General features: G+C 36.8%; 1 protein-coding gene across 7 annotated transcripts in view; it reads right to left on the bottom strand.

Moving 5' to 3' along the window:
* MAP3K4 (mitogen-activated protein kinase kinase kinase 4) overlaps nucleotides 1-24,663 on the bottom strand; it is a 49,845-nt gene that overhangs the window by 10,878 nt on the left and 14,304 nt on the right. For 3 of the 7 annotated variants that reach the window (XR_010997446.1, XM_068185251.1, XM_068185246.1), the window contains exons 8-20: nucleotides 24,560-24,643; nucleotides 22,315-22,581; nucleotides 20,329-20,478; nucleotides 19,163-19,324; nucleotides 16,624-16,757; nucleotides 14,975-15,053; nucleotides 12,859-12,937; nucleotides 10,530-10,626; nucleotides 9,529-9,645; nucleotides 5,688-5,788; nucleotides 4,523-4,603; nucleotides 2,849-3,040; nucleotides 2,137-2,207 (exon numbers count right to left, since the gene is read on the bottom strand). Coding sequence is in view for 6 of the 7 variants with exons in the window: in XM_068185251.1 (XP_068041352.1) it covers nucleotides 2,137-2,207; nucleotides 2,849-3,040; nucleotides 4,523-4,603; nucleotides 5,688-5,788; nucleotides 9,529-9,645; nucleotides 10,530-10,626; nucleotides 12,859-12,937; nucleotides 14,975-15,053; nucleotides 16,624-16,757; nucleotides 19,163-19,324; nucleotides 20,329-20,478; nucleotides 22,315-22,581; nucleotides 24,560-24,643 (1,614 nt within the window). In the remaining variant the exon portion in view is untranslated. The remainder of the gene's footprint in view (nucleotides 1-2,136; nucleotides 2,208-2,848; nucleotides 3,041-4,522; nucleotides 4,604-5,687; nucleotides 5,789-9,528; nucleotides 9,646-10,529; nucleotides 10,627-12,858; nucleotides 12,938-14,974; nucleotides 15,054-16,623; nucleotides 16,758-19,162; nucleotides 19,325-20,328; nucleotides 20,479-22,314; nucleotides 22,582-24,559; nucleotides 24,644-24,663) is intronic. The other 4 variants (XM_068185247.1, XM_068185248.1, XM_068185250.1 and 1 more) reach the window with 4 other exon arrangements.

Below are 24,663 nucleotides of genomic sequence, written 5' to 3' on the forward strand. Positions count from 1 at the left end.
GCTATTTCAAATTAATAAGGAACAAAAAAAGCAAACAACCCATCCTAAACTCAAATGCAACAAAAAGTTTTTGTTGTTCTTGTTAAATAGCGTATCACACAAAAAGTCCCAAATTACCCCTCCCATCCCCAAACTGAAACAAATAAAGCACACTAAGCTATTTCTGGAAAACTACCTACAACTATGATGATTTAGAAACTTTAGAAGAGGAAAATTATGTTACTTAAATGTGTCAATACACTTGTGTGCACATATATAGCTCTTCTGTGCTAGCCTGCTTGCATTCTAGCTTAAGGGTGGTATACAGACACAATACAAGAGAATCTGAAAGCAATATCAGAGAGAGCTATCATTCAACAAAGATTTTCTGCCAGGTACTTCATCACCAGAGTCTAAGTGATCTCTTTAAGGAGTTTATTCAATGAGAACAAGGTAGCTGCAAAAAAAAAGATGTGGCATGAAACAAATACAATCAGAAGTTTTGATGAAAGGAACAGGTTTTCATTACTTCTACAATTTGCTGTGATGGACTGTTCAATGGCGAAAAACATTATCAGGTATTCTGAAAAACTGATTTAAAGCTTCTAACCATGCAAAGATAAGCAAGATGAATAGCAAGTTATGGAAGATGCTACTTTTACCATGTTGTTAGAAAACAGAAGCTTCATTAATTGAGTGCAGGACAATTGCTAAAGAAATAAATTCACATATATTGTTTTCAGTTGCTGGGATGTTATGATTGTTATGTTCTGTGTAACAATTCCAGGATACAGTTTGTACTCAAGCAGTAGTATAATTAAATATATGAAGATTACAAAAAGATGACAAATGATATTCAAGTATTTTACATATTCCCTAATGCATAGGTGCAATACTATGTATTTGTAGTAAAGCTTGTCCACTATAATCTGAAGTCATTTTAATGACACTGTGGTTGAGGTAATATAACCACAGTGTCATTGGTGCAAGGGCAGGGGAATGCAGTATTCTTAACCAGTTTAAAAAAAAAATCAATAAATCTATCTTCCCCCAAGTTATTCTTAAAGAAATCCAGAAAAGTCTTTTATTTGGAAGTTGCAAAGAGTTTTCATTCAAGCCTAGTGAAACAAACATCTCTCAAACAAGATCTATTTATGAGCTTACTTCAACTTCTACTAAAGAGTACACACACATTAATCTGTAAACAGCACCTGCAGCTAGAAAGCAGCTCTGAATTACAGAAACAGAGTGCAGCTGATGGGGAGGGGTGGAAATGTTATTTCATCGGGAGCAAAGAAACATAACAGCAAAAAAATCTCAAGTGTTGGTATTAGTCAGTGACTGAGTATGGTACAAGAAGTTAAGCACAAGCCCAGTCTTGCTTTTCTACACCTTGGACATTCATAACCTACACCTCTACACATACATAATGTGCGTATGTGTGTGTGTAAGAACTGGCTCATAAATTGTAACTGCTGCAACATCCAGCGGCTGTCACAGTAACTGCTGTGAACACTTAATGCTTGCAGTTGTCTAAAGATGTGGAAATGCATTAAAACTAAACAATAATTTAAAAGAAAAACAACCACGAGGTGTTGTAGGGAAAACAGATCTCTACACCTACACAGCTTTACTTACTTCTATCCTGAAAACTAGATTTTCTGTACCCACCAAGTTAGTCAGTTTTGTGACTCAACTTAGCTCACACTACGGGAGAAGCTGAAAAACATCTGATGTCACAATTCCTATCTTTTGCTCTAAAGAATGAAGAAAAAATTAATAAAACGTGAGAGGAAACAGTGCAAAGTAAAATATAAATTTGTGTAAAGTCTTCACTAATCTCTCAAAATTATTTAAAATCTCTTAATGGAAGTTCACATATATTAAGCATTCATTTAAATTCACAACCATCCTATGAGATCAGTAAAAAAACCATCCATTTTACAAACATTTAAATTGAAAGTTATAAACTGAAAAGCAACTTGAGGAAAAAGTGCTAACAGCAGCTGTGGCTACATGAAGAAACAGTTTGTCTTCCTATCCTTTCCCCATTAGCTAACAGCAGTGTGCAGAAACCCTCAATGCCTCATACGTCACCCACATTTGGTTTAGGAAAAAAACAAGGGCAGCAGCGATTCTTGTATTCACAGTACTCACTTCCTTCATAGCCATCAGCTCTCCAGTGTCAACACTGATACAGGTATACACCTTCCCATACTGGCCTTCACCTACAAAGTTAAGGTAAGGAAAATTCAGTACATTGCCTTCAACAAGCAACAGGTACATCAACTGCAATGAGGAAACATCACTGCTTTTTACCTTCCTTTTAATTTACAACTCCAAGTTGCTTTTAACTGTAACAATACCACATTCATAGCCCTGAATTCAAGCTGAATGAAAGTAAAAACATTAATCGACTGACCTGAAAGAAAACTTCTCAAGAACAAATATTTTCCCCCAAAATCCCAAACCAGAGAGTAAAATATGATAATATGGGGGAAGCAATAATACTGGTGAATTAAATCCCAGAGTTCCAACTAATTTCCATTCATATTTCTGGTTCTTCCAAATGTAGAACTTGAACATTTTATAGGTTTAAACACAAGGAGGTAACACAAGATCATACCTAAGTAATAGTCCTAACCAAGTCCTTCTCCTTGTTTCCTGTTATTTGACCAATGAAAACGTCAGTGACCTTCTACATTAAGAAAATTCTAGCCACAACAATATTTTATATTTTAACATTTTGATTTCAGTAAAGTTGACAATACCTATGCAGAGACAGAAAATTTTTAAACAGTCTTTGATTTCCTTCAAAAATATGAAGTTTGGTATTTTAGCTAGATAAATGAAAGTATAAAGAACATACCAATTTTGTTTCCTCTCTGCCACTTGAAAGTCACTTTTCTCAAACCTACGTGCATGACATTATCATAAGATTTTGGTGTGTCACAAACTTGGCCAATGATGTTCTTCCTTCTCATCTCTCTGTATCTCCTTTCTTCAAACAACTGAACAGACCTTTGAACAGCTTCCATCGGGGCTTGCTTGGAAGCAGTGTCTAAAAAGAGTGATGAACAATTTCCTTGATTGAGAAATATTCACCATTATATTGTGTTATCTTTTGATATCACATGAAGTAACCAGAGATAAAGGAAAATTATTTTGTGAGTCTAATTAAGATGTAGGAAAAGAATAAGACATTTTAACAATCACATATGAAACTATCATTACGAATCACATACGAAACTAAGGTAAAATGAGAACAGTGATACTTTCCTAATCATCTCTTACTTGATTCAAGGAAATCACATTTATGAAATGCAGCACACTTGTCTGTATTTGACCTGTAACTAACCTCTGAGAGCGGAAATATATTAGGGTCATAAAAGCACTAAGGAAAGAAGGACAGGTAAGGTTGTGTCTTCATAAATATGAGAGGTTTCTTGAAAGAGCCCTGGCATCTGCTATTTCAAAGATTTAGATGTATTAGAAATTCCAGCTCTCAAGCCTTATCATGAAACAGCATCCTAGTAAGTGAGACCAGAGATCTCAGGGCAGTGTTCATGCCCTCCTAGTAAAGCACAAAAAATATACATCTGTCACTGCTGACATCAGTAGCCTAACCTGTTCCTGGCAGTCTCCAAAGGATGGAGATGATATTCCCAACTATATATTCTACTCTGCTACCCACAGTTAATACTAGTTCTGCTGTACCAAATATACCTTGCTGTCGTTTTAAATCCAAATCTTTGTCTTATTCACAGTGGACAGTAAATCCAGTTCCCATTACAGCAATCTTCTAGAAATTTTCAAGTTTTCCTTCATTCTTCTTTTTCAGTTTAAACAAACTGAAATTCGTTCAGTATTTATGTTCTGACTTCTAGATTTCAGAATAAGAATTTGTAATTCTTCCTGTGTTCTGTGTAACACACATAAGGAGGCCAGTTTCCAATGTGACAGAAACGTTTTTCTCATGTTTCATGAGGTTCTACTCTCATATTTATGTTTGCCACAATATATGCAAACAAGCTTCATGTATCGATCCATACAGTACAGGAGTGTCTGAAGTGATCAACTTACTTTCAGTTTCATGAAAATCAGTAGTAAGACAGAGAGGAAGGAGCCCCACAATAGCCTTAAATTTAGGAGACAGTGTGGGATCACACACTATTAGACACCTAAAATCGGAAAATCCCACACTGGGGAGAGCTATTGGGAAGTGAGGAAGTGCCTCCTACTGTCATAACTGGGCACTGAATAGGGATAGCAAACTTCTGCAATTTCTATATAGTAATAAATGAACTCAGTTTTGTAGAACACTGAAAATAATTAATTTTTATAAAGTTTAATTACCCCTACCTCAAAAAGTACACCTTGTGATTCTGTTAGCAATATCCCATACCTGCAATCAGGGTTTTATTTTTTCTCTTTCCTATGTATAAAGCTGTGAAAACCTCTTCACAATCCACAATAAAATCAAACCTTTCAGTACAGCACTAGTGTAACAGACATTACATTACAGTGACTCCTAAACACCTACCTTTGGTCTGGTTGATCAACGTTCTGAGCTCCCAACTCCGGCGGGATGAACCACTGGAATCTCCTTTTGGATACAATGGCTCTAGAGAAATAACAGTGTGAGGACAAAAGCAGTTTTATCTTGTATTAAAGATTATGCCACTATTTCCAGCAGAAGCTGAAAATTAGTCCTACATATAGGACTAATAGCCCTACATGTATAGCCACATATGCTCTTGAAATCAAAATTGACTTCTCTTCAGAAAACAAATTATAAAATAGAATTTCATTTGTATAGAAACAGAGATCTCCTTCCACAACTTAGGGAAGCACTTCAAGCTAGGGCACTCAGAATTAAATATGCAAGATATCTGTAGGAAAACAATTTTCTAAGGTTCCTTAGAATAATATTCATTCCAACCTAAGACATCCTCCTTTTAATATATATACACTAAAAAAATGGAATAAGCATGAGGCAGACAGTATTTTCAACATTTGCTTAAAAACTAACAAAGATGAAAAAAATCTCCCACACCTTTTAATATAATTTTTAAGGCATTTCTCTCTATGAAATCCAGTGCGGATGTCCACAATATCAACTCTATTTTGCTTCAGATTTTGTACTTCCTTTTAATTTGCACAATCAATCTTTCACTGTATTTGTTGCAATAAATACCACATATACAGGGGCTGAGGAAACCTGACGGAGAAGTCCTGATCAGGACATCAAGTCACACATCCTGTCCCTTCTTCCAGGATTCAAACAACAACAAGTATTTGTAACACGAATACTGCAGGAATAAAGAACTGGACAGAAAACACTTCACTGTCCTGATGGATCCAGTTCATACCTCATTAACAGTGTTTTGAAATTTAGTATCAAATGGGGTATATAATTCCGAAATCGTATTACTAATTTCATTTTGAACATTGGAACTCAGTAAAGCACCAAGAAATCCCTTCAGATACAATTCAGAAACAATAAGAATGGCAAGAGAATAATGAATATATCTGAGAACAAAAGGACTTCCCCTAACCATATAAGCCCACAAGTAAAAAACTACGATTTCTGAATGCGATGAGGTGAAAAAATTTTGGAAAGGGTAAGAGCTGGGAACAGAGAGAAATATATTAATGACATAAAGCATCTGCACATCCAGGTCACAATTTGTTACTGTGACAATCACCTTCTCGCTCTTCAGTGGGACTGGAGTGACGACTAAGGGATCTGAACTGCAACTCAGCTGCTATTGAAGCAAGTCGATCATTTTCAGGGACACTGGAACCCCTGTTAAAAAAGCCATCATACTAATTAACTTGTCATTAGTGTTTATTTAGCGCAATGCTAATTTAACTGCAGTTTTTAAGAGACAGAACCTCTGAAGCCTAGGATATGAACCATGAAAGCAACATGAAAGAAAAACTGATGCTGAAAGGTAAACAGAAAACCCTCTCTATGCTCTTTTTCCCTCAAATGAAGATTTTTTTGATTATTTTAGTTATGCGGCCATATGAAAAAGCCCTAAGCATAAGCTACTTCAAACTGTTTCTTGCCTGTAGTAACAGAATCCATTTTCATGACTTGTAACCTACTACTAAAACAGCTGCTGCAGGATGCAGCTTGTGCCAGTGTTGGATATACAATCAGAAGTGATTCAGCTGGTGATAATGTGAGCCACATCATCAGATGAAATGTAGTAATGGAATTCATATGTGCCTAGTGCACTGCAAATACAGTCACAGTCCATAGTTATTAAGTCAGAACCAATGGAGAGAAACATAAGCTGATTGACAGGAAGAACACTGTTAAAGGACAGCAGCCTGATCACTTAGAGGCCCCAGTTCTTCCAGACAGCACAGAGTGGAATCAGATGCCTCTGACTAAGAACCAGATGAACAAGAAGGCTGAACAGAAAGGAAAACAATATTAAGAGAAACAAGACTTAAATTCTTAGGTCTTCAGCCATCTTCCTCCAGCCCCAGACAACAATTAGTTCACTCATTTCAGAGCCGTAAATTCCTTGTGGAAGTCTTTCTACCCTTTTGTAAAAGGTTCCCCTTCAATTTTTAAAGTTTGACGGGGAAGAATTGTGACTGATGTCTCCTTAAACATAGTATGTTAGAGGTATGAGCCAAATGTTATTGAAAAGTGGGCAACATTGTTAAATCCTTCACTGAAAGCTAACAACTACAAAAAGATGAAAGATACTTTGCATCACAAGGTCTACACACACCTATGAAAGACCTATCAGTCCTATAGTTGTTTCCAAATTGTATCTGAGTATTATCTAAAATTTTTAAACACAAAAATAACAGAAAAACACCACTACAACCTTGAGAACAGAAGCCAAAACCACAGACAACCTATTCCCGCGCAAATGTTCTCCATACAGTGTTTGCTTTGCACTTCCTACTACTGCCCAACCAGATTTTATAAGTTTGAGCAGGAACTTAAACTCCACTAGTGAAAATCCTCATTATTCTTCAGGAAGCTGATGTTTTAATGAGCAAGAAGGGTAAGGTAGTACTCAGCATATACACAGCAACAATTCCTGATGCACGAAATGCTTAAAAACAAGCAAAGCTACATCACCTCTAAAATGAGGCAGCAGCTGAACAGGCCTCTAAGCACCACAGCTTCGAATGCAGGTGCCTAAACCCCATTTCAGGCCCATCTTAGGCACCCACACCTTTTATTGATCCAGAAAGTCTGTATGCATATTATTAGGCAAAAATTATAGTAAAAGAGAAGAATGCTAGATAATTTTTGGCTCCAGCCCTGGATAAATAAAAAAAATGATGAATAATAACCACAGTTAGCTCAAAAATTGACCATCTTTAAAAGTTATAAACATAAACCTAGCATTAATGTATAAATACCAGAAAGCTCAATGTAAACAACCAGGTATTGGTGCTTTGGATTTTAATTTCGAGTTATACTATAGTGGGTTTTTTTTTCTTTTGATTTTTGTTGTTAAAAAAAAACTTCACTAGAATTATGGTGGCATTAGTGCACTACGCACTGCCTGGTACAATTGATTACAATTCATTTACCAAGTTCCTACATTCAACTCTTCATAGATATTTAATGCTTATAATCACGTCTTTAAATGTCTGAAGAGTTTCTGAGAAGTGTACAAAGCTTCTGTCTTTGTGCTATTCCAGCACTGGACTCCACACTTTGCCAAACCACAAAACATTTCATTGATCCAAAAGATTCAATTTCTCTTTTGGAGCACAAATAAACAAAATTCATAATTAAGACCATAATGCATCAAAGTTTGCAACTTTCTTTAACTATACTAAAACAAAAAAAAAATTGTAGAAATATATTACATTGTAGTATTTTGCCTTCCTCAATAAACAGAACCCCCAAAAAAACCCAGCAGCCTTCAGAACTCTGTCTCTGCTTTCATAAATTCTTTCTTCAAATGATTCCTAGCTCATACAGGGTATTAAAAGCTACTTAAAAATCCAGACAGTGCATTAAAATAACCAAGATTATGGGATATTTTATGAACAACCATCAGAAAAATGGTTTCAGAAAAAAAGCTGAGAACTCTAAGAAAAATACAAGTCTTTGAAAAACACTAATTATCCATCCCACTCTCAGCTTATTAAAAAGCTACCAGAACAACTCAGTGAAAATTTTCTAGCATGTTACTTACTTGAAAGGGCTATTCCAATGCTGCAGACTACTGCCTACTCTGTCTTTTCCATGAGGGGGCTTAAAACAGAAGCATAAAGGATAAATAATGTCTGTGTTTGAATGACAAAAATTTCAGGATGTATTTTCAACCAAAAAAAAGGCCTAGATTCATAAGCTATACATCTGGAGGCTGCTGTAAAAGGGGCAAGTCACATCTTGCAATAAAAATAAAAAACGTGCAGAAAAGATTGCATATAAAAAGTGGCAATTTACTTCCCTCTTAACAGCTTAATGCATGCTTGTGCCATGCATCTGATAACAAATCAAACTATGATGGTCTGCTGGCTCACAACCAAAAATTATTTATTACAAAACAATTCATAATCAAGTTATAACCAAGTTTGCTTTGGTCACCACCAATCTATTGTTCCATCACCACCTCTTTTTTTCTCTACCAGCTTTGTGATGCAGTCAGATATGTGTATCCATTCATATGAATTTCCATCCCAAAGAACTTTCAGTACTCTGCAGTAATAAGAATTCAAAAAGCTATTTTTAAACCCTAAGATAACACCACTGAGTTAAGAGCAGGTTTTTCACAGTCAGGGCTGCAAGGGAATAAAAAAGGTAAAATCAAGCTGGGAGATATGTCAGTGGTCTGACTTGTAGTATGAGAAGAAGAAATACCAACAGTCTGAAATTACAACAGCCAAATCAAACTTCAAAAAACAAGAAAGATACTACATAGGCCTGTCAAAAAAAGAATCACTTGTGATGATACAGAAGCAGTTTCTGTACATATCCAGATACAAGAATAGATTCTTTCATATTAAGTTTATTCTGCACCACCCTAAGAACAGGTGTAGAAGAAATGATTAAAAAAATCCTCATGGGTTTATTTTGCATTTGCCACTATACGATATTTCAAAATATTTATGAAATAACAATACCAAAACTGTTAGTTAACATGAAAAAAACCCAAAAATCCTTGCCCTTGGTTGTATCTTGCAGTTATCCTAGTGGAAGTGATTCTATGATTCTAAGTGTTAGTTATCAGTACTAATTATTTACTGAAGTTATACCAATGAGCTGACTGGCATATGTTCATTGCATGGACATTTTACTGAGCAAATCTGTAATCTATGTCAGAACTGCATGCTTTAACTACCACACATTCAGGCTTTTTGAAGCTGAAAGTGTTCTCACCATCGATTTCTAAGACACGTGATTTTGCTCAAGTCGAACATGAATGAAGGAGCCAGTGGAAGACACGATGGGAGGGAAGAGCGCGGTGCAAACGATCTATTAGGATGTATGTGGGAACAGTTATGTGAGTGATGTAGGGAGGATGAGTCTGCTACATCACGGAGCGCAGCTACCTGGTCTCATTTGCACTGCTGAGAGGTTTGGGCTGGGCTGAGTCGCTCCCAACGGGAGCGGGGCGACTCACAGCAACACTGCCATGGCTCCGCGCATCGCAAGGGACGCTCCGTGTGCTGTGGCAAGAAGAAAAACTTCAGGAAACAGTTAAAAAGAAAAATGTATGGAGTTCAAAGTTTGTTTTAGAAACAAAATATTGAAGTGTGTATAATGATGCCTGATTTTAGAAGTTTTTCAATTACATAAAGATTTTTATGTGGAATAACTCTGGGTCTCAGGAGCTTTGTGGCTGCCAACGTATACAGTAATAATAATCTTCAAAATAAAAATCTTCAAATCTTTAGAATACTAGCTTCTGCCAAAGCTAAGTGGCTTCTGAAAGAAAAGTCAACTGTGGAGTATCTCACTGTTGTCATACTCTTGGAAAATAGGCCCCTCTGTGTAAAATTATGCACGGCGATGTTTATTTCAAAATTTTTTTAAACTGTTTTTGCAATAATTCTCATGTCAACACTTTTAAAGGCAAGAGAAAAGATCCACTGTTTTAAGCTTATTCACAGTAGGTTGGTAATAATGCAGAAATGCCACTATATCTCAGAATGCTACATTTTTAAGTTCCATGTATGTAAATTCCAGAAAGGACTACCACAGGAACTTAGGCAGGCATTCAAAGTGTGGAAGGAAATAAAAGTGTTGTTAATGAGCAGTTTTCACTGAATTAAAGCATTTTACATTGAAACACTGGTTTCAGGAAAGATAAAGGGGATGAGAATGACTTCAAAGTGAGAACCCATGCACCAAGAAGTGGCCAAGCAGCAAGTAAAAGAAACTTGTATTCTTGTAGCCTTAAAAGCACATCAATTAACTCTGGATCACTTATGTGCTAATTTTTTCTATCTGCTTTGCCCTCAAAGGGAAAGAAAAGGTGTTCCATTTACTGATATTCAGCATAGCCAAGACAGAATAAAACAGTTTAAAATGCTGTACTAATGCTCAATACCTGAAGCCTTCAGGCGTGGGGATGATGAGATGAGGATTTGGTGGATCACTGTGGCACCGAGGCACTTTTACAGGACGGGGACTGTTTCGATGAACAGCTGCAAACATAAAAACAGATCACATTTACTGAGATGTCAGAAAAACTCTCTTAAGGGCCACATCAAGACACAAAATTAAAACAAATTCCTATTTATAGAGCTAAGTGTGAACTGGCACATATTTTCTTATCCTTTAATAAAAATAGATATTATTCCAACTTCAAATAAATCAATTGTATGTATTAACACTTTTCATATTTTTGTATTACTTAACTCATCCATAAAACAATAAAAATTCCCCAGATAGTCAAAAACTAGCAATTAGAAAATGTGTACATACTTCATTACAACTTCATCTTTCCTACTTCACAAATTAATCTTATTGCAAAATAAATATTAACCAAATAATAATTAGCAAACCAAAGAGCAATATTATGTTCCTTTCCATAAGAATTAAGTTTTCTCAGACAGCAATAGAAAGCAAATTAAGCTGTAGAAAAAACCCATATATGACAGTTTTACCCAAACTAATGCCACCCATGACAGTCTGCCCCAAGGAAGTGGTCCAAATAGACAGGACAAAACCTAAATGGGCAGTCACTGTCTTTATGCCTAACTAATTCAGTGCCTCCAAGAGCAGTCTGCACCATCTGCCCCCAACTCCTCCTTAAATACTACGAAAAATACTGTGGCAGTCACATCTCAAGACAGCTGGTTGCCCACCAAACTATGAGTCAGTACTTTCTGCCAGACTAGGTTCCTCTCAGGGAGCTACAGTTCTGCCTTGTTTGCACTACTAGGGCAAGCAAAAGATGGCAGGGCCAGATGTTGGTTGTCCTGCTGTAATTGGCAAATACACTAGCAGGAGACCCAGAATGCAGCTCCTACTCCACCCAAGTAGACAACAGCTGTTTCACAAAGCAAAAAGACAGGATAAAACACCAGGAGATACACAGCTATGTGTCTAGAGGCAGCAGCGTAAACACAACTGGATTCTCAGCTTCAGGAAAAGGAGTAAAGACCACAGTGGGTTTAAGTCCTTCAAAGTGGTACGCAAATGTAACTAGGAAGTCTTATTTTTCTTCTGATCGGGAGACAGGAATGGGTATCTGCAATATCTGCAGCCAAGATACAATTTAAGTTCAATTTCACATGTATTAAGGTTTCAGACCGCTGTTCAAGTCTGCACCACTTATCTGTGTTAGCACCTCCCCATGCCACTGAGACAAAAGCTGTCGAGCAATTTAAGTTGTGTGATCTGCAGTGTCTGCAATAGCATTTATAAGAGTTTCAATAATTTGGCATCATCATACTGGTGATTCACCTAATACAGGCCTCCCTCTCAACAGCAGTACTGAAAGTGAATGTACAGATTTTACATCACTGTACAGAATTTGGCTAAATTTGATTTTAGACTATGCTTCTTTGACTGACTTTCACTGCAAAAGGTTTGTCAGCTATAAGACTTTCTCATCAAAATTATATCAAAACAAGCTTTCCTGAAAAACTGGAAAACCTCCTCTGCTGGTGGCAGATTACTCTCCCCTCATGTCTTCTATTATCAAGCCTACCCAAGACGTGGGAGAAAGGAGAAGATAAAAGAGATGACAAGACAGGAGAAAGATAAAAGAGATGACAAAGTATTTTGAAAAGTAAATGGGTCAATAGAGTTGAGAGGAGAAAAACAGAAACAGTGCTGAGAAATAAAGGAGTAAAAGGCACACGGAGCAGGCAAAACGTTCTTTTCTCAAGATGCATCATCAAATATGTTAATTTCACTCTAATGATTATCAACATTTATATCTATAAAAATGTATTTTACATTATGCCATATTTTATAGCAGAGAACTGTTTTGCACAGTTCCCATTTATAACTCATGTGTACTTGACAATATAAAGCCCATTAGAAGCAAAAAAATCTGCAGTGCCAAAGTGTAAGTAACTGCAGTGCCACAAATGAAACTTTGGAAGAGGGAGCTGTAACTGCCTTCTTAAAGTGAAAATCACTTCTTTACCCAAGCTTTAAACAACACAGCCCTTTCCTAAAAGATTTGCAGGACTTCACAGGAAGGATAAAATGAGAAGAAAGAGTCTGTAAAGCTTTGAAATTTCTTGGGTAAAACTAGCACATATTTACATTTCATCAAGGAATAACGGTTTCACATCAACAATCACAAATAGATTGAAAATACTTTTATTGGTATTTCTCGCATTTTAAAAGCACTTTACAACCAAAATTCTGCAAAAGCAGCAGCAAAGCTCCAGAACAAATGCCAGTAACTTCTGCCTTACCAAGGTACAAACCTGTAACAGGACTGTGAGGTTTTCCAATAACATGGCCAATGCACTCATTCATGAGAGCTTGTAAACTCTAGGAAAGACAAACATAAAAAGTTGTGATGTTTTGTTACAAGAAGGTTGATGGTCATATGACAAAGTTCACAGTAACAAAATTACATTGTTCAAGTGTGTAATCTGTCAGATAAGCACCCCTATATTCTACCTATTATATTAAACTTCTGGATCCACATTAGCATGTTGACTTAACAGATTTTTTTAAAGCTAGAAGTCTTAGCTTTGTCTTGCCTTTTGTCCTTGTCAAAATTACATAACTGTAAGAATTGAACAGTGGCATATCATAAAGAACATTTCAAAATATAAAGGTATTGGAACTTAATGTTCATTGTTAGTATAATTAAAATCACATTTCCTGAAAAAGCTGTAACAACCTTCTCTGCTCTCCCCCTCCACATCCCAAGAAGAAACCTAAAAAACTTGAGTGAGAATATGATGGTCTGAATCTCAAGATGAAATTCTGTTAAAACAAAAAATATTAAGCCCTGCATATTAAAAGAAATGCACTTTCCTTACCTATCCATGAAGCTATCAAAACTTTCATGAAAGGGGTTTTAGAAGTTAAAAATCACTGAAATGGGCCTCAGACAATCTGAGCCAAATTATTAGGTGTACTATTCAATAGGTATGTAATTCTGGACAAGTTGTTAAATCCTCCTCTCGTTCAATTTACTTGTCAGAACACCAGGAATATAATGCATATTCACAAAGAAGTAGAATTATACTTTATAGCTTTGGTAAAGCTGCTATGAAGGTCACTGCTATATGCCAGTCACTCAGTGTAGCCAAAATTTCTTCTAGAAATTCAAAAACTTAGTGAAGATAAGGAACTTCAAGGACTAAGAAAAAACAGAATTATAGAACTAAAGAAGTGTTAAGCTTCAGACTGGCATATTTTACCAATGCAGTCTGAGCTGGAATTTCATCTGGAAATGTAGAGCTCTAAATATAGACCATCATTCTTCCATGACATGCTGTAGTATCTGAGATATCAGGATTGACATTGCCATCTCTAGGTAAAATACTGTGACTTGTGCTATACAGAATAATGAAAGTGGCTTCAAGTGATGATCTCTAAAACTGCAATCCAGTTTAAGAAAGAAAAAAGTTTAAAAATGCAGTTAAGGTTTTGGCTTCCCCACTTTTCTTTCCCCCCTACTTGTTCAAAGTCTGTTTCAGAAACTGTGTCAAAGCAGAAGAATTTGAGGGGCTACTTCCTAAAGCTAAAGTATCAGTGTATTCCAAATACCAGCTTAACTCTGTCATTAAGGCAGACAACCCTTTCCCAGCAAAACAAATGCAGGACTAATACATAATTTACTAGAGAGCTCCTGATAAAAATACATGTGAAAAAAAGACTAAATCATGTATTTTCTGGATTATGCAAGATTAATGTGGTTGGCATTTCATAACACATCTTGAAATAAGTAAAAATCAAGAGGTGCTAACACTCACATTCTGCTCTTTTGTGGCAACTGTGCTTTCACATCTCTGTAGTATTGTACCAAGATGAGAGATTTAAATTCTCAGAACAGAAAAAAGAAGAAAGCAGAGCAGGCAAAAAAGCCATCTTTAGTCTACTGGTTTTTTTCATAACAAAAACAAAAGAAAGATGCTTTAAAATCTGTTTCAGGTTGGAACTACTTGAAAATAATAAAAAAAAAATCTGTAAATGACAGGGATTTTGTATTCATATCCACAGATGAATTTTGGGTGTTAGTTAAGCCTCAGAAGCTTAGAAATTGATTTATCACAATCTCTGTAGAAAGCTGCTATCAACTTTCCAAGACACAAAGGGAGGTGGCCTCCCAAGACAGTACCAGCAACTTGTCAGCAAACTGAAACCATCACTGCCAGTGGTCACAAATCTACTATTTTCAGAATCTAACAAACAGAAGAGATAGCAGTATCAACAGTGATATACAACAGTAATTGTTATGGAATTGCATCTGTGTTCAGATGTTGTTTTATAAAAAGTATCCCTGCAAAACATATACACTGATAGCTTCACAAGCATTTATAAATAAACACCAGCAGAAAAACTTATCCATACCAAGAAGTCATCTTCTGGGAGAGCTGAAATAAATGCTGGCTCAATGGCTTGAAGAAAATCAAAACCTTGAGTTGCCCATCTACATAAAAGAAAAAGACAGAAAATGAAATCGTCTTTGGCTAAAGCCATCATTTAGAGTTTCAACTACATCCAAGAACAGTAAATAACAGCTAACTATTTTTCCTCTATAAAATATGATAAAATCCTAATTAAAAAAAAAAAACAGACTAGTATGTCAAATGTAAAAATGTTACCTTTTATCCAGTTATATTTGGACAAAGACTGATTTTAGCAAGGACACTGTCAAATAAGGTGAGCAGGCCATGCTATGTATATACACCCATATACCTGCTATCTTCCACACAGTATCATCAATTCAACCATCATTTGTTTCAGAGCAAGAAACCAAACCAGTGATCCCCGCCTGAAGTCTCCTTTCTGAAACAAGACTGAAAGGATACTAAAGATTTCATGACTATCTGATTAATAATGACTGGGCATCAGTGGTTTCATGGCCTAGAATGGCAAAGTAAAGTAAGTAACTTGGCTGGAGGGAGTTGAGTCTTCAGCCACCTGCTGTCCTCCACTGCCTCCCTCTTTGACCTACTTGAACTAGCAGCAGCAACCTACAAAATGCAAATAGAATCACAGGATATCCTGAGTTGGAAGACAGACACAGATCATCAGAACTGAACTTCTGACTCCATAAAGGGCAATACAGAAGTTAAGAGCACAGTCCAAACGGCTCTTGAACACCACAACCATTTTTCTGGGGAGCTTTTTCCAGTTCTTGACCACTTCTCAGTGAAGAACTTTTTCCTAATACCCAATCCAAAACTCCCCAAATGCAGGTTTTAAGCCATTTTCTCTTGTACAGTCACCAGAGAGAAGACATAAAGACATTGCAGATAGCAACTCATTTTCCCCTTCCCTTAGCTGAGTAAAACTAGTGTCTTTAATTACTCCTCATTATATCTTGTCCTTTAGTGCTTTCACCATCTTCACTGCCCTTCCTGCTGCAATATTTTTATGTCCTTCTTAGATTATGGAGCCCAAAAGTGCACAGAGTACTTGAGGTGAGGCTGCACCAATGCTAAACACAGTGGTACAATCACTCCACCCAGCTGATTAGATCTGTTGTGCCTAAGGCACCCCAGGATATAGCTGGCCCTTTTCACCACCTGGGCACATCGCTGACTCAAAGCTTACAATCAACAAGAACCCCGAGGTCCTTTTCTGGTCCCTTTCTGAATGGCTACACTCCAATCTCTTGGCCTCTCATCTATAGGGATACCCAGAGTTACAGCACGCCAGTGCAAAATCTGGCACTTGTCCTTGTTAAATTTTATAAGGTTGGTTATTGTCCAGCCCTCAGAATCTATCAAGTTCTCTCTGTACAATCTCTGTTTCCTTGAGAAAATGAATGTCTTCTCCTAATTTAGTATGGCAAACTTACTTAGTATGTACACAACCCCTGTATCCAGGTCACTTATAAAAACATTGAAAAAAACTGGCCCTAAAATTGAGCCCCAAGGAACACCCTAGTGACTGGCCACCAGCCAGACATCACTTCATTTACTCTAATTTTTTTGAGCCCAACCCTTCATCTCTACCAAAAACTACCATGGCAGTAACAAGTTGCCTGTTACCTGGGTCGAGTGCCTCGGCCACTCTCACATTTTGTGAGCACATAATTCATCCATTTTCTGGCAAAGTTGATATATTTGTCTCCAATTTTCTGCCTGAATTCTCCAGACATCAGACGAACAACTTCTTTATGGTACTGAAAGAAACTAAAGATTACTTTTCACATATTAATAAGAAGAACAATATCCACTGGAGTATTTGCAAGCTAACAAAACTCTACAGTATGGTAACAGTCACATTCTATTCTTAGACAAAATTATTTTATGCAAGCAGTTGCCTACTTATAGACAAAAAATTAATCAAGAAAATATGATACAAAATATAATACAGTGAGAGGCAGTACTGAGCCACACTGTATTTTTCTGTGTGCATCAGGCACGTGCTGATGTTTTACAGTGTACACATCATTGAAGAAACATCCTACATAAACACTTATTTCTGTAACTAGAGATTGAACTGCAAAGTAGTGTTTATTTTTAGTTATATTGCAGTAACATTAGGGGATAAAAAAGCTATCTATGTACATTTAAAAATCAAACAAATACCAGCTATTTCTTATAAGACTATCCTAGAAGTACATTAGGATATGACACAATCTTTAAAAAATTTACAAAGCCCAGAGGAATCAAATAGCAAAACAGTTAAAACATCTGAACATAACATTTTGAATGCCTGCACTCTAATGCAAGCACTCAAAAGCTCGTGCTGCATCAAAGAACTATCACAAACTCTGAAGGAATGTCTCATGTTACAGTATTATGCTATTCTAGGCTGAAAAATGGTGAGAAGGTAAGTTAAACCATACGGTGGTGGAGTGACCAGCCTTGGAAGTATTATAAAAATGAGTAAATATGGGCCTTTGTGATATGGTTCAGTGAGCATGGTGGCACTCAGTTGAAGTTTGGACTTGATTTTGGAGGTCTTTTCCAACCTTAATGATTTCAATATCATCTAAAATGCTGCCAAGCAGCAGAGCTTACAAGACTATACCTGAAATCATGAAGTTCTTAAAAGCTTTTCAGATTTCCAGACATTGCTAATTTAACAGATTTATCAGATTCATCTGTTGCTTTTCAATTATTCTCAAGTAAAATTTCTGAGGCAACACATTTTTTATGACATTCTGCTAAAACTGGGAAGTCACAGTTCACTACAAATTACCAAATGTGAGGCCCATCTACATGAAGGACTGCAAGGAGAATCCAGAAAACAACAGACCTGTCAGTCTGAAGGTTATGGATCTACAGGACAACCAGGAGATTAGACCCAGCCAGCATGTGTTTGTGAAAAGCAGGTCGTACTTGACTGACCTGACTTCACTATATGAGAAGGTGAGCCACTTAGCAGATCGGGTAAAGGTTGTGGATGTCATCTACCTATATTTTAGTAAAGCTTTTGACATTGTTTTCCACAGTATTCTTCTGCAGAAGCTGGCTGCTCATGGTCTGGACAGAGGTTCACTGTTTGCTGTGTAAAAAACTGGCCAGGCCTAAGGAGTGGTGCTACACCCTGTTGGCAGCTGGTCACTTTTGGGGTTCCCCAGGACTCAGTTTTGGGTCCAGTCCTGTTTTATGTCTTTATCAATGATCTGGAGCAGAGGATCAAAGGCATCCTCAGTCAACACCAAGTTGAGTGGGAGTGTTGATCTGCTGGAGGGCAAGAAGGCCCTGCAGAGGGATCTGGACAGGCTGGATTGCTGGACCAAAGCCAGTGGTGTGAGGTTCAACATGGCCACATGCCAGGTCCTGGCACCTGGGTCACAACAATCCCATGTAGCACTACAAGCTGGGGGAAGAGTGGCTGGAAAGTTGCCTGGGGTAAAAAGACTTGAGGGTGCTGGCTGACAACTGGCTGGACATTATCCAGTGTGTGCCCAGGGGGCCAAGAAGGCCAGTGGTATCCTGGCTTCTATCAGCAATAGTGTGGCCAGCAGGACTGGGGCAGTAATGGTACTGGGCACTGCTGAGGTTGCACCTCAAACACTGTATTGGGCCTTTCACTACAAGAAAGACATTGAGGTGTTGGAGCAAGTCCAGGGAAGCTCAACAAAGCTGGAGTTCAAGTTTTGTGAGGAGTGGCTCAGGGAGCTGGGGTTGTTTACCCTGGAGAAAAGGAGGCTCAGGTGCACCTTTATTGTTTTCTACAACTATCTGAAAGAAGGTTATAGTGAGGTGGGTGTCAGCATCTTCTCCCAAGTAAAAAATGTTGGACAAGAGAAAACAGCCTTAAATTGAGCCAGAGGAGGTTTAGATTGGATATTAGGAACATGTTCTTCACTGGGAGAGTGGTCAGGCATTAGAACAGGCCACAGGAAGTGGTTGAGTCCCCATCCCTGAAGTTACTTAAAAGATGTGTAGATGTAGACATGGTTCAGTGGTGGCCCTGGTGGTTAACAGTTAACAGAGTTAACAGTTGGGATTGATTATGCTAAAGGTCCTTTCCAACCTAAATAATTCAATAGTTCCATAAATTCTTTGTATTTCCACAAATTATTTGCACCAATGCAAAACCAGAAATTTCAATTGGTTTTTGTTTCCTTACCTCAAACCCAAAATTATAACCCTGAATCATGGCTTCCCGGTAGTATTGCTGCAAAGTGGCAGATTCAGATTCATCAACTTCGGCATCAAACTCAGATGTGAACATGTGATCAACTCTATCAATGGCACTGCTTATCTTATTGCATAGCTGTAATGCATCATTCTATGTAACAAGAAAAAGGGTGGGGAGTAGCAAAATATTACTTAGTCTTGTCAACTGTAGAATATAAGGCAAACATGAATCTAACAATTAAATTATTTTAAATGAAAAGGTACTATAATGCCACAAAAATTCATTCAGTCTTGAAAAAACAAACATTTTCCAGCAGCTGCATGAAGCAAGTCCTGTAATTAACTCAAGTATTATAATAAAGTTCGCTTGCATGTGATTAACTTTAAAAACAAAGACAGCAAAAGGGTGAGCGGGGAACCAATAAAAAAACCACAAAACAAACAAAAACATCCAACCAAAACCAGACAGACAAGAAAGGAGAAAATGAGTTCTACTATCTATAGCGTGACCAAGCTTTTGGTTCTATTTTCACCTTGGTATCTGGACACAGCCTCTATTGAATGCAGGGACTGGATACAGCCACTTAAAGCCTCACAAACAAACAAACAAACAAAACCCATCAAAGAAAACACTCATCAAACAAAAGCAAAGCAAACAAACAAGAAAATCCCACACCACATGCACAAAAGAAGCAAAGAAAGATTTAAAAACCTACACCAAATCCAAGAGAAAACAGACAGAGAGACCACCCACTTTTGCATTTTCAAATACAGGAAGAAAAGTTGCTTGTTGCAGATCACTGATTTTGACAGAGCTTGATTTTAGAAAATCATACACTTTCTTTCAATTGAATATTGCTGCCACCCAAAGAGGTATTCACTCTGTTGCTATGGTATTTCATCTGCATTATGGGCTTATTTCCCAATTACCCAATGCAGAAATTATTACACCAATATAGCTCAAAAACACACCCACAAGTCATTTGCAAAAACAGAGTGAAAATAGTACTGGAAGTAAAGTCCATAGAGGACGACCACATAACTTAAAATTGCAGAATATGACATGAGCTTTGCAATCAAATCTTCATCCACTTTTTTACTTACCAATGAGCAAAGCACCATCAGTTTTGATAAATAATCTCCAAACCTGCTTACCTTTAGCTGCTGTAGAGCTTTGGCAATGATTGGTTGGCTGGATGTCTGTTCCTGGTGCAGAGATATGAGCCCTTCAATAGACTGCTGGAAAGCTTTTCTCTGACTCACAAGGTGGGCAGACTGAATGACTACAAGGAGGAGGTTATCAACCTAGAATACAAGACACTACTTCTTGTAAAGAAAATCCTCTCCGTAAAAATATATCCAATATCACCAGTTTCCAATCAGTTATTTTTTAAATTCTAATATATGAAAGACCTCTAATCACTATTCATTAAAATCTAAATTCACACAGAAAAGCTTGATGCTGGCAACTAAAACTCTCATTTAGTGGCAGAGTTCCATTAGAGTAAATGCCACAGAAAGTTGTCATGGGGAATATGGCCCTATTCACTTCTGGAAAATATGGGAAACTCTACATTAAATTACCTTCCGACTAGCCATACATAAAAAAAGCAACAGCTAAGCAAAAATAATTATATTTTTTCAAAGCAGATGGAAATAACAACCATCACATAAACAAAGAGGTTTTATCCAAGAAACACAGCATACTTCAGGACAAAAGCCCACTATTGAATAGGAAAAAACACAGATTTAACACATAGTATTTGCTCAAAATTTGAAAATTATCAATATATGATATGTTTTGGAAACCAGAACTCTGATATTGCACAAGTCTATAAAAGCATACAGTCACAGATGGTGCTGCCATACTAAGCTCTGCTGATTTCAAACTACAGACAATGCATCTGCAACAAGTTACTCATAAATCAAGACCTACTTCATCCTGATTTTCAGTATCTCCTCCCCAAAGAATAATTTCTTGCTCAAAATTCTTTAAGTATTGATGAGATTCTTACATTTGATGAGTATTTAACTGACACCTTACATTTTCTCTAGTTTGCAATCAAAATGCATTTTTTAAAGACAGAATCTTTCTGAAGGACTTTTTATTTCCTAACCTTCCAATCCTGGATTTAAAAAAAAAAGTGTTATAGACATATAAACACACATGCATAGTGTTTTATGTACACTTACATATGGAAGAAACCATTTGCAAACCAATTTTCATCTATTGCTGCTTTCATTTTCTGAATGAAATACTAATTTTGATAGAAGTCCAAAGAACTTCTAAGCACTTAATCAAAGGCTGTTTTGTTATTCGTAAATTGGAACAACAGGCAAACAAGAAAAAACACGTTTGCACATTAAAAGCAGCAGTATGTAGAGCGAGTGACTTTTTCAACTGCCTGTAATTGCTAGAACCCTCTGAATGCCAAAGGTCAGGCACAGGGACGTGGAAAGTCACTCTCTTCGTGGACAGTACAGCCCATTTACGGTAGGGATCCAAGGAACTGCATGACACACCAAAAGAAAAATTCACATAGCTTAACACTAAGGATATGAGAACACGAGGGGCACAGAACTGGCCCAGCTGTCAGAATGCAGCAGAACTGCTGGCAGAGAAACCCTGTTGGCTTGGGAAGAAGGAAAGTATGACTGGAAACATTTCTTCCTGCAGAACTGTTGAACATCTAGTGACTTCCAGAGAAATTTAACATTAAATGTCACAATTCATCCAAGAATAAGAGTAACTGGTTTCATGCCTCAGTGTGTGGAAAGCACAGAACCATTACATGTTCTTGGAGACTGATGATTTCTTAATGAAATGTTCTGTTTTCAAGTCTTTCAAGCACTTCTGAACACCCAATTAGATATTAAAAGTATCTCTTTTTTTTAATACTATTATACAAGTACAACTCTGAAAAAGGTACATTTGTAGAGACTGATCCTGCCAGTAAATGCTACAATCCATTTAATATTTGCATTTAACACAAGAAAGGATCAAACTTATTCCTGAATTTAACTTTTTATTACCTATAAAAGGACACAAACTTCACTTGAATCACTCCAGTTAATCTGATAGAATAAGCATTCATAGAAGTGCAGAGGTAACATACAGTGGGGGAATAAGACCACACCCACCTGCATGGTGCGCAGTGTATCAACGGTTTCTACCTGTGGCACTACTTTGACCGGCTGACCCTCCCACACACTCCAGCTGTCATCTAATTCATGGTCTTTATTACTGTGTTTGGTCATTAGCAAGTAGGCCTCATATGTAAGCTCATCTGAATCCTTGGAGCAATCCTTCCCAGCAGCTGCATTGAGGAGCTGCAGAATCACGGCCTTTTCCCCTGCAATACTGCCTGGTACAAATACTTGTAAACTCTCGAGTCCAGGAATTTGTACCTGCAGAAAAGAAATACACTGAATGAGTGAATCTCATTGTCAGTATGACAAATAAAAAAGATAAAATAGGTAGCATCATTTAAGCAACAGGAAGAATCTCCATAATAATGGGCTGTACAATATACAGTAAAACGATACCTTCAGCTATTTTTGCACTGGAAGTCAAAATGCATTATAAATTATTTCTTTAGAAATCCACTGGATCACCAGTGGATCTTTCTATGTACTTCAAGTTAATCCTTCTACATATTCTTCTAAAGGAATTTTGTTACACAAGAAGTCCAGTTTCACGTATATACTATATATGTATGCATACACGAGTATATAATATATATACACATATTTTAAGAAGTAAATTAGTCATCAAAGAGTGGAGTATTAAAAGAAAAATTCCTTCAGAATTCATAAATTTCTCAATGACTACAAAAGACAACAAGTAAACAAAAATCTGTCTAAAAAAGTATACATTATTCTTCTACTTTCATAAAAGCCAGAATAAGTCCAGTTAGAGCATTCTCTTTTAATAAAATACTACTGCTACTACTTAAAAACTATTTCCAATTATATCTGTCACATTGGTAGCAATACTTCAACCAAGTTAGGCATCAGAAGCAAACTGTAAAATAACCAGTATTTTGACCTGACATGAGGTAACTCACGGTGCAGTTAAATTCTCTCTTTTCAGAGTGTGATATTATCAAGCTAAGACAAAACACTGCACTCAGCACTTCTACCATTAGGCAGACATATTTTATAACTAAAAGAACTATAATCTGTAGGTCAACGCAAAATACTAGATGGGTGTTACTAAAAGCTAAATTAAATTCCCAAAACTAATGAGCATCTGCCTGAAAAGGCTGTTTGAAATTTAAGCTCCCTACATGATATTAGAGGGCCAGTATATAAAGTGTTCATTATCAAAATGTGTGTCATTTAACCTATGTATAACAGATGTGTCAAACTCAAGACACAATTTTTTCTTCCAGAAATGTATGTTAGAAAAAGAGACAATCTTTAAAAAGTCTACTAAAACTAATATGGTGTCTTGAAGTAGCCAAGACTACATACCTGGGGGACAATATTTTTTAGAAATAAACATATACTGATTTCCCTGGCTATTTTCCAACTCAAACAATTCACAGACCAGGGCCCTGCTAAGCCAGTTGCTTTATTCATGTATTTACAATCCCTTATGAACTTCTCTCCTGTGAATTTGTTTGTGTCCTCTTCAACAAAGTTCTGTATTTAGCAAACATTTACATAAATCTAACAGGAATCATGTAATGAAAAAGTTTGTATGTTATTTCCCAACTGCAAAATATATATTAAATGCATGGAAGGACAAAAAAGAACAGCAAATCCAAACACATTTGAACTGCCGAAGCTGAATTTTTAAGGAATTTTGCAAAATCCACAAATGTGGGACTTTACATTGCAGTAAACTTAGAGCACCAAGATCTTAACTTACTTCTGCAGTGCAACAGTTTTCCAGCAACAGTTACTCTGGAACAGAACAGAGTCCCTGTATTTCTCATGTCCTTAGTACTCTCAAGGAGGCTTGCTAAAGCAGACCTCCACTATAATACTGTTGCTTTATAAAAGCAAAACAGAAGTCTATAGTCTGAGATTATCTACTCAAACATGTATCCATTTACCTAATAGATTTGAAAGCATTTGTTTCATAGCACTCACTGCTAAGCATTATTAAACAGAAAGGTTTTTCCTCAGTCACAAATAAAATCTTTAGAAAAAAAAGGAATTAAGACACTGATTTCCCAAAACACAGACTAGCATTCTCACTCATACAAGCCCAAGAACAGAATTTGGCTACCACAATTCAATATTAAATACACAACACTTTAAATGTTGAAATATAAATGTCCCATTAAAACACTAAAGCATGCCAATATTTGACATTTTGCTTAGCATACTCAGTTCACTTTCATGCCTCTAAACTTTATTACCTATGTGAATTTACCTTCACATACTCTTTTGTTTTCAGAGCATTCAGAAGATCTCGCACAGGGGCTGACAATGCAAATTCTGCTGCTATTTCAAGGTCCTACAAATAATGACAAAACA

This window comes from Anomalospiza imberbis, chromosome 3, assembly GCF_031753505.1.
Source record: "Anomalospiza imberbis isolate Cuckoo-Finch-1a 21T00152 chromosome 3, ASM3175350v1, whole genome shotgun sequence".
Lineage (NCBI taxonomy): Eukaryota > Metazoa > Chordata > Aves > Passeriformes > Viduidae > Anomalospiza > Anomalospiza imberbis.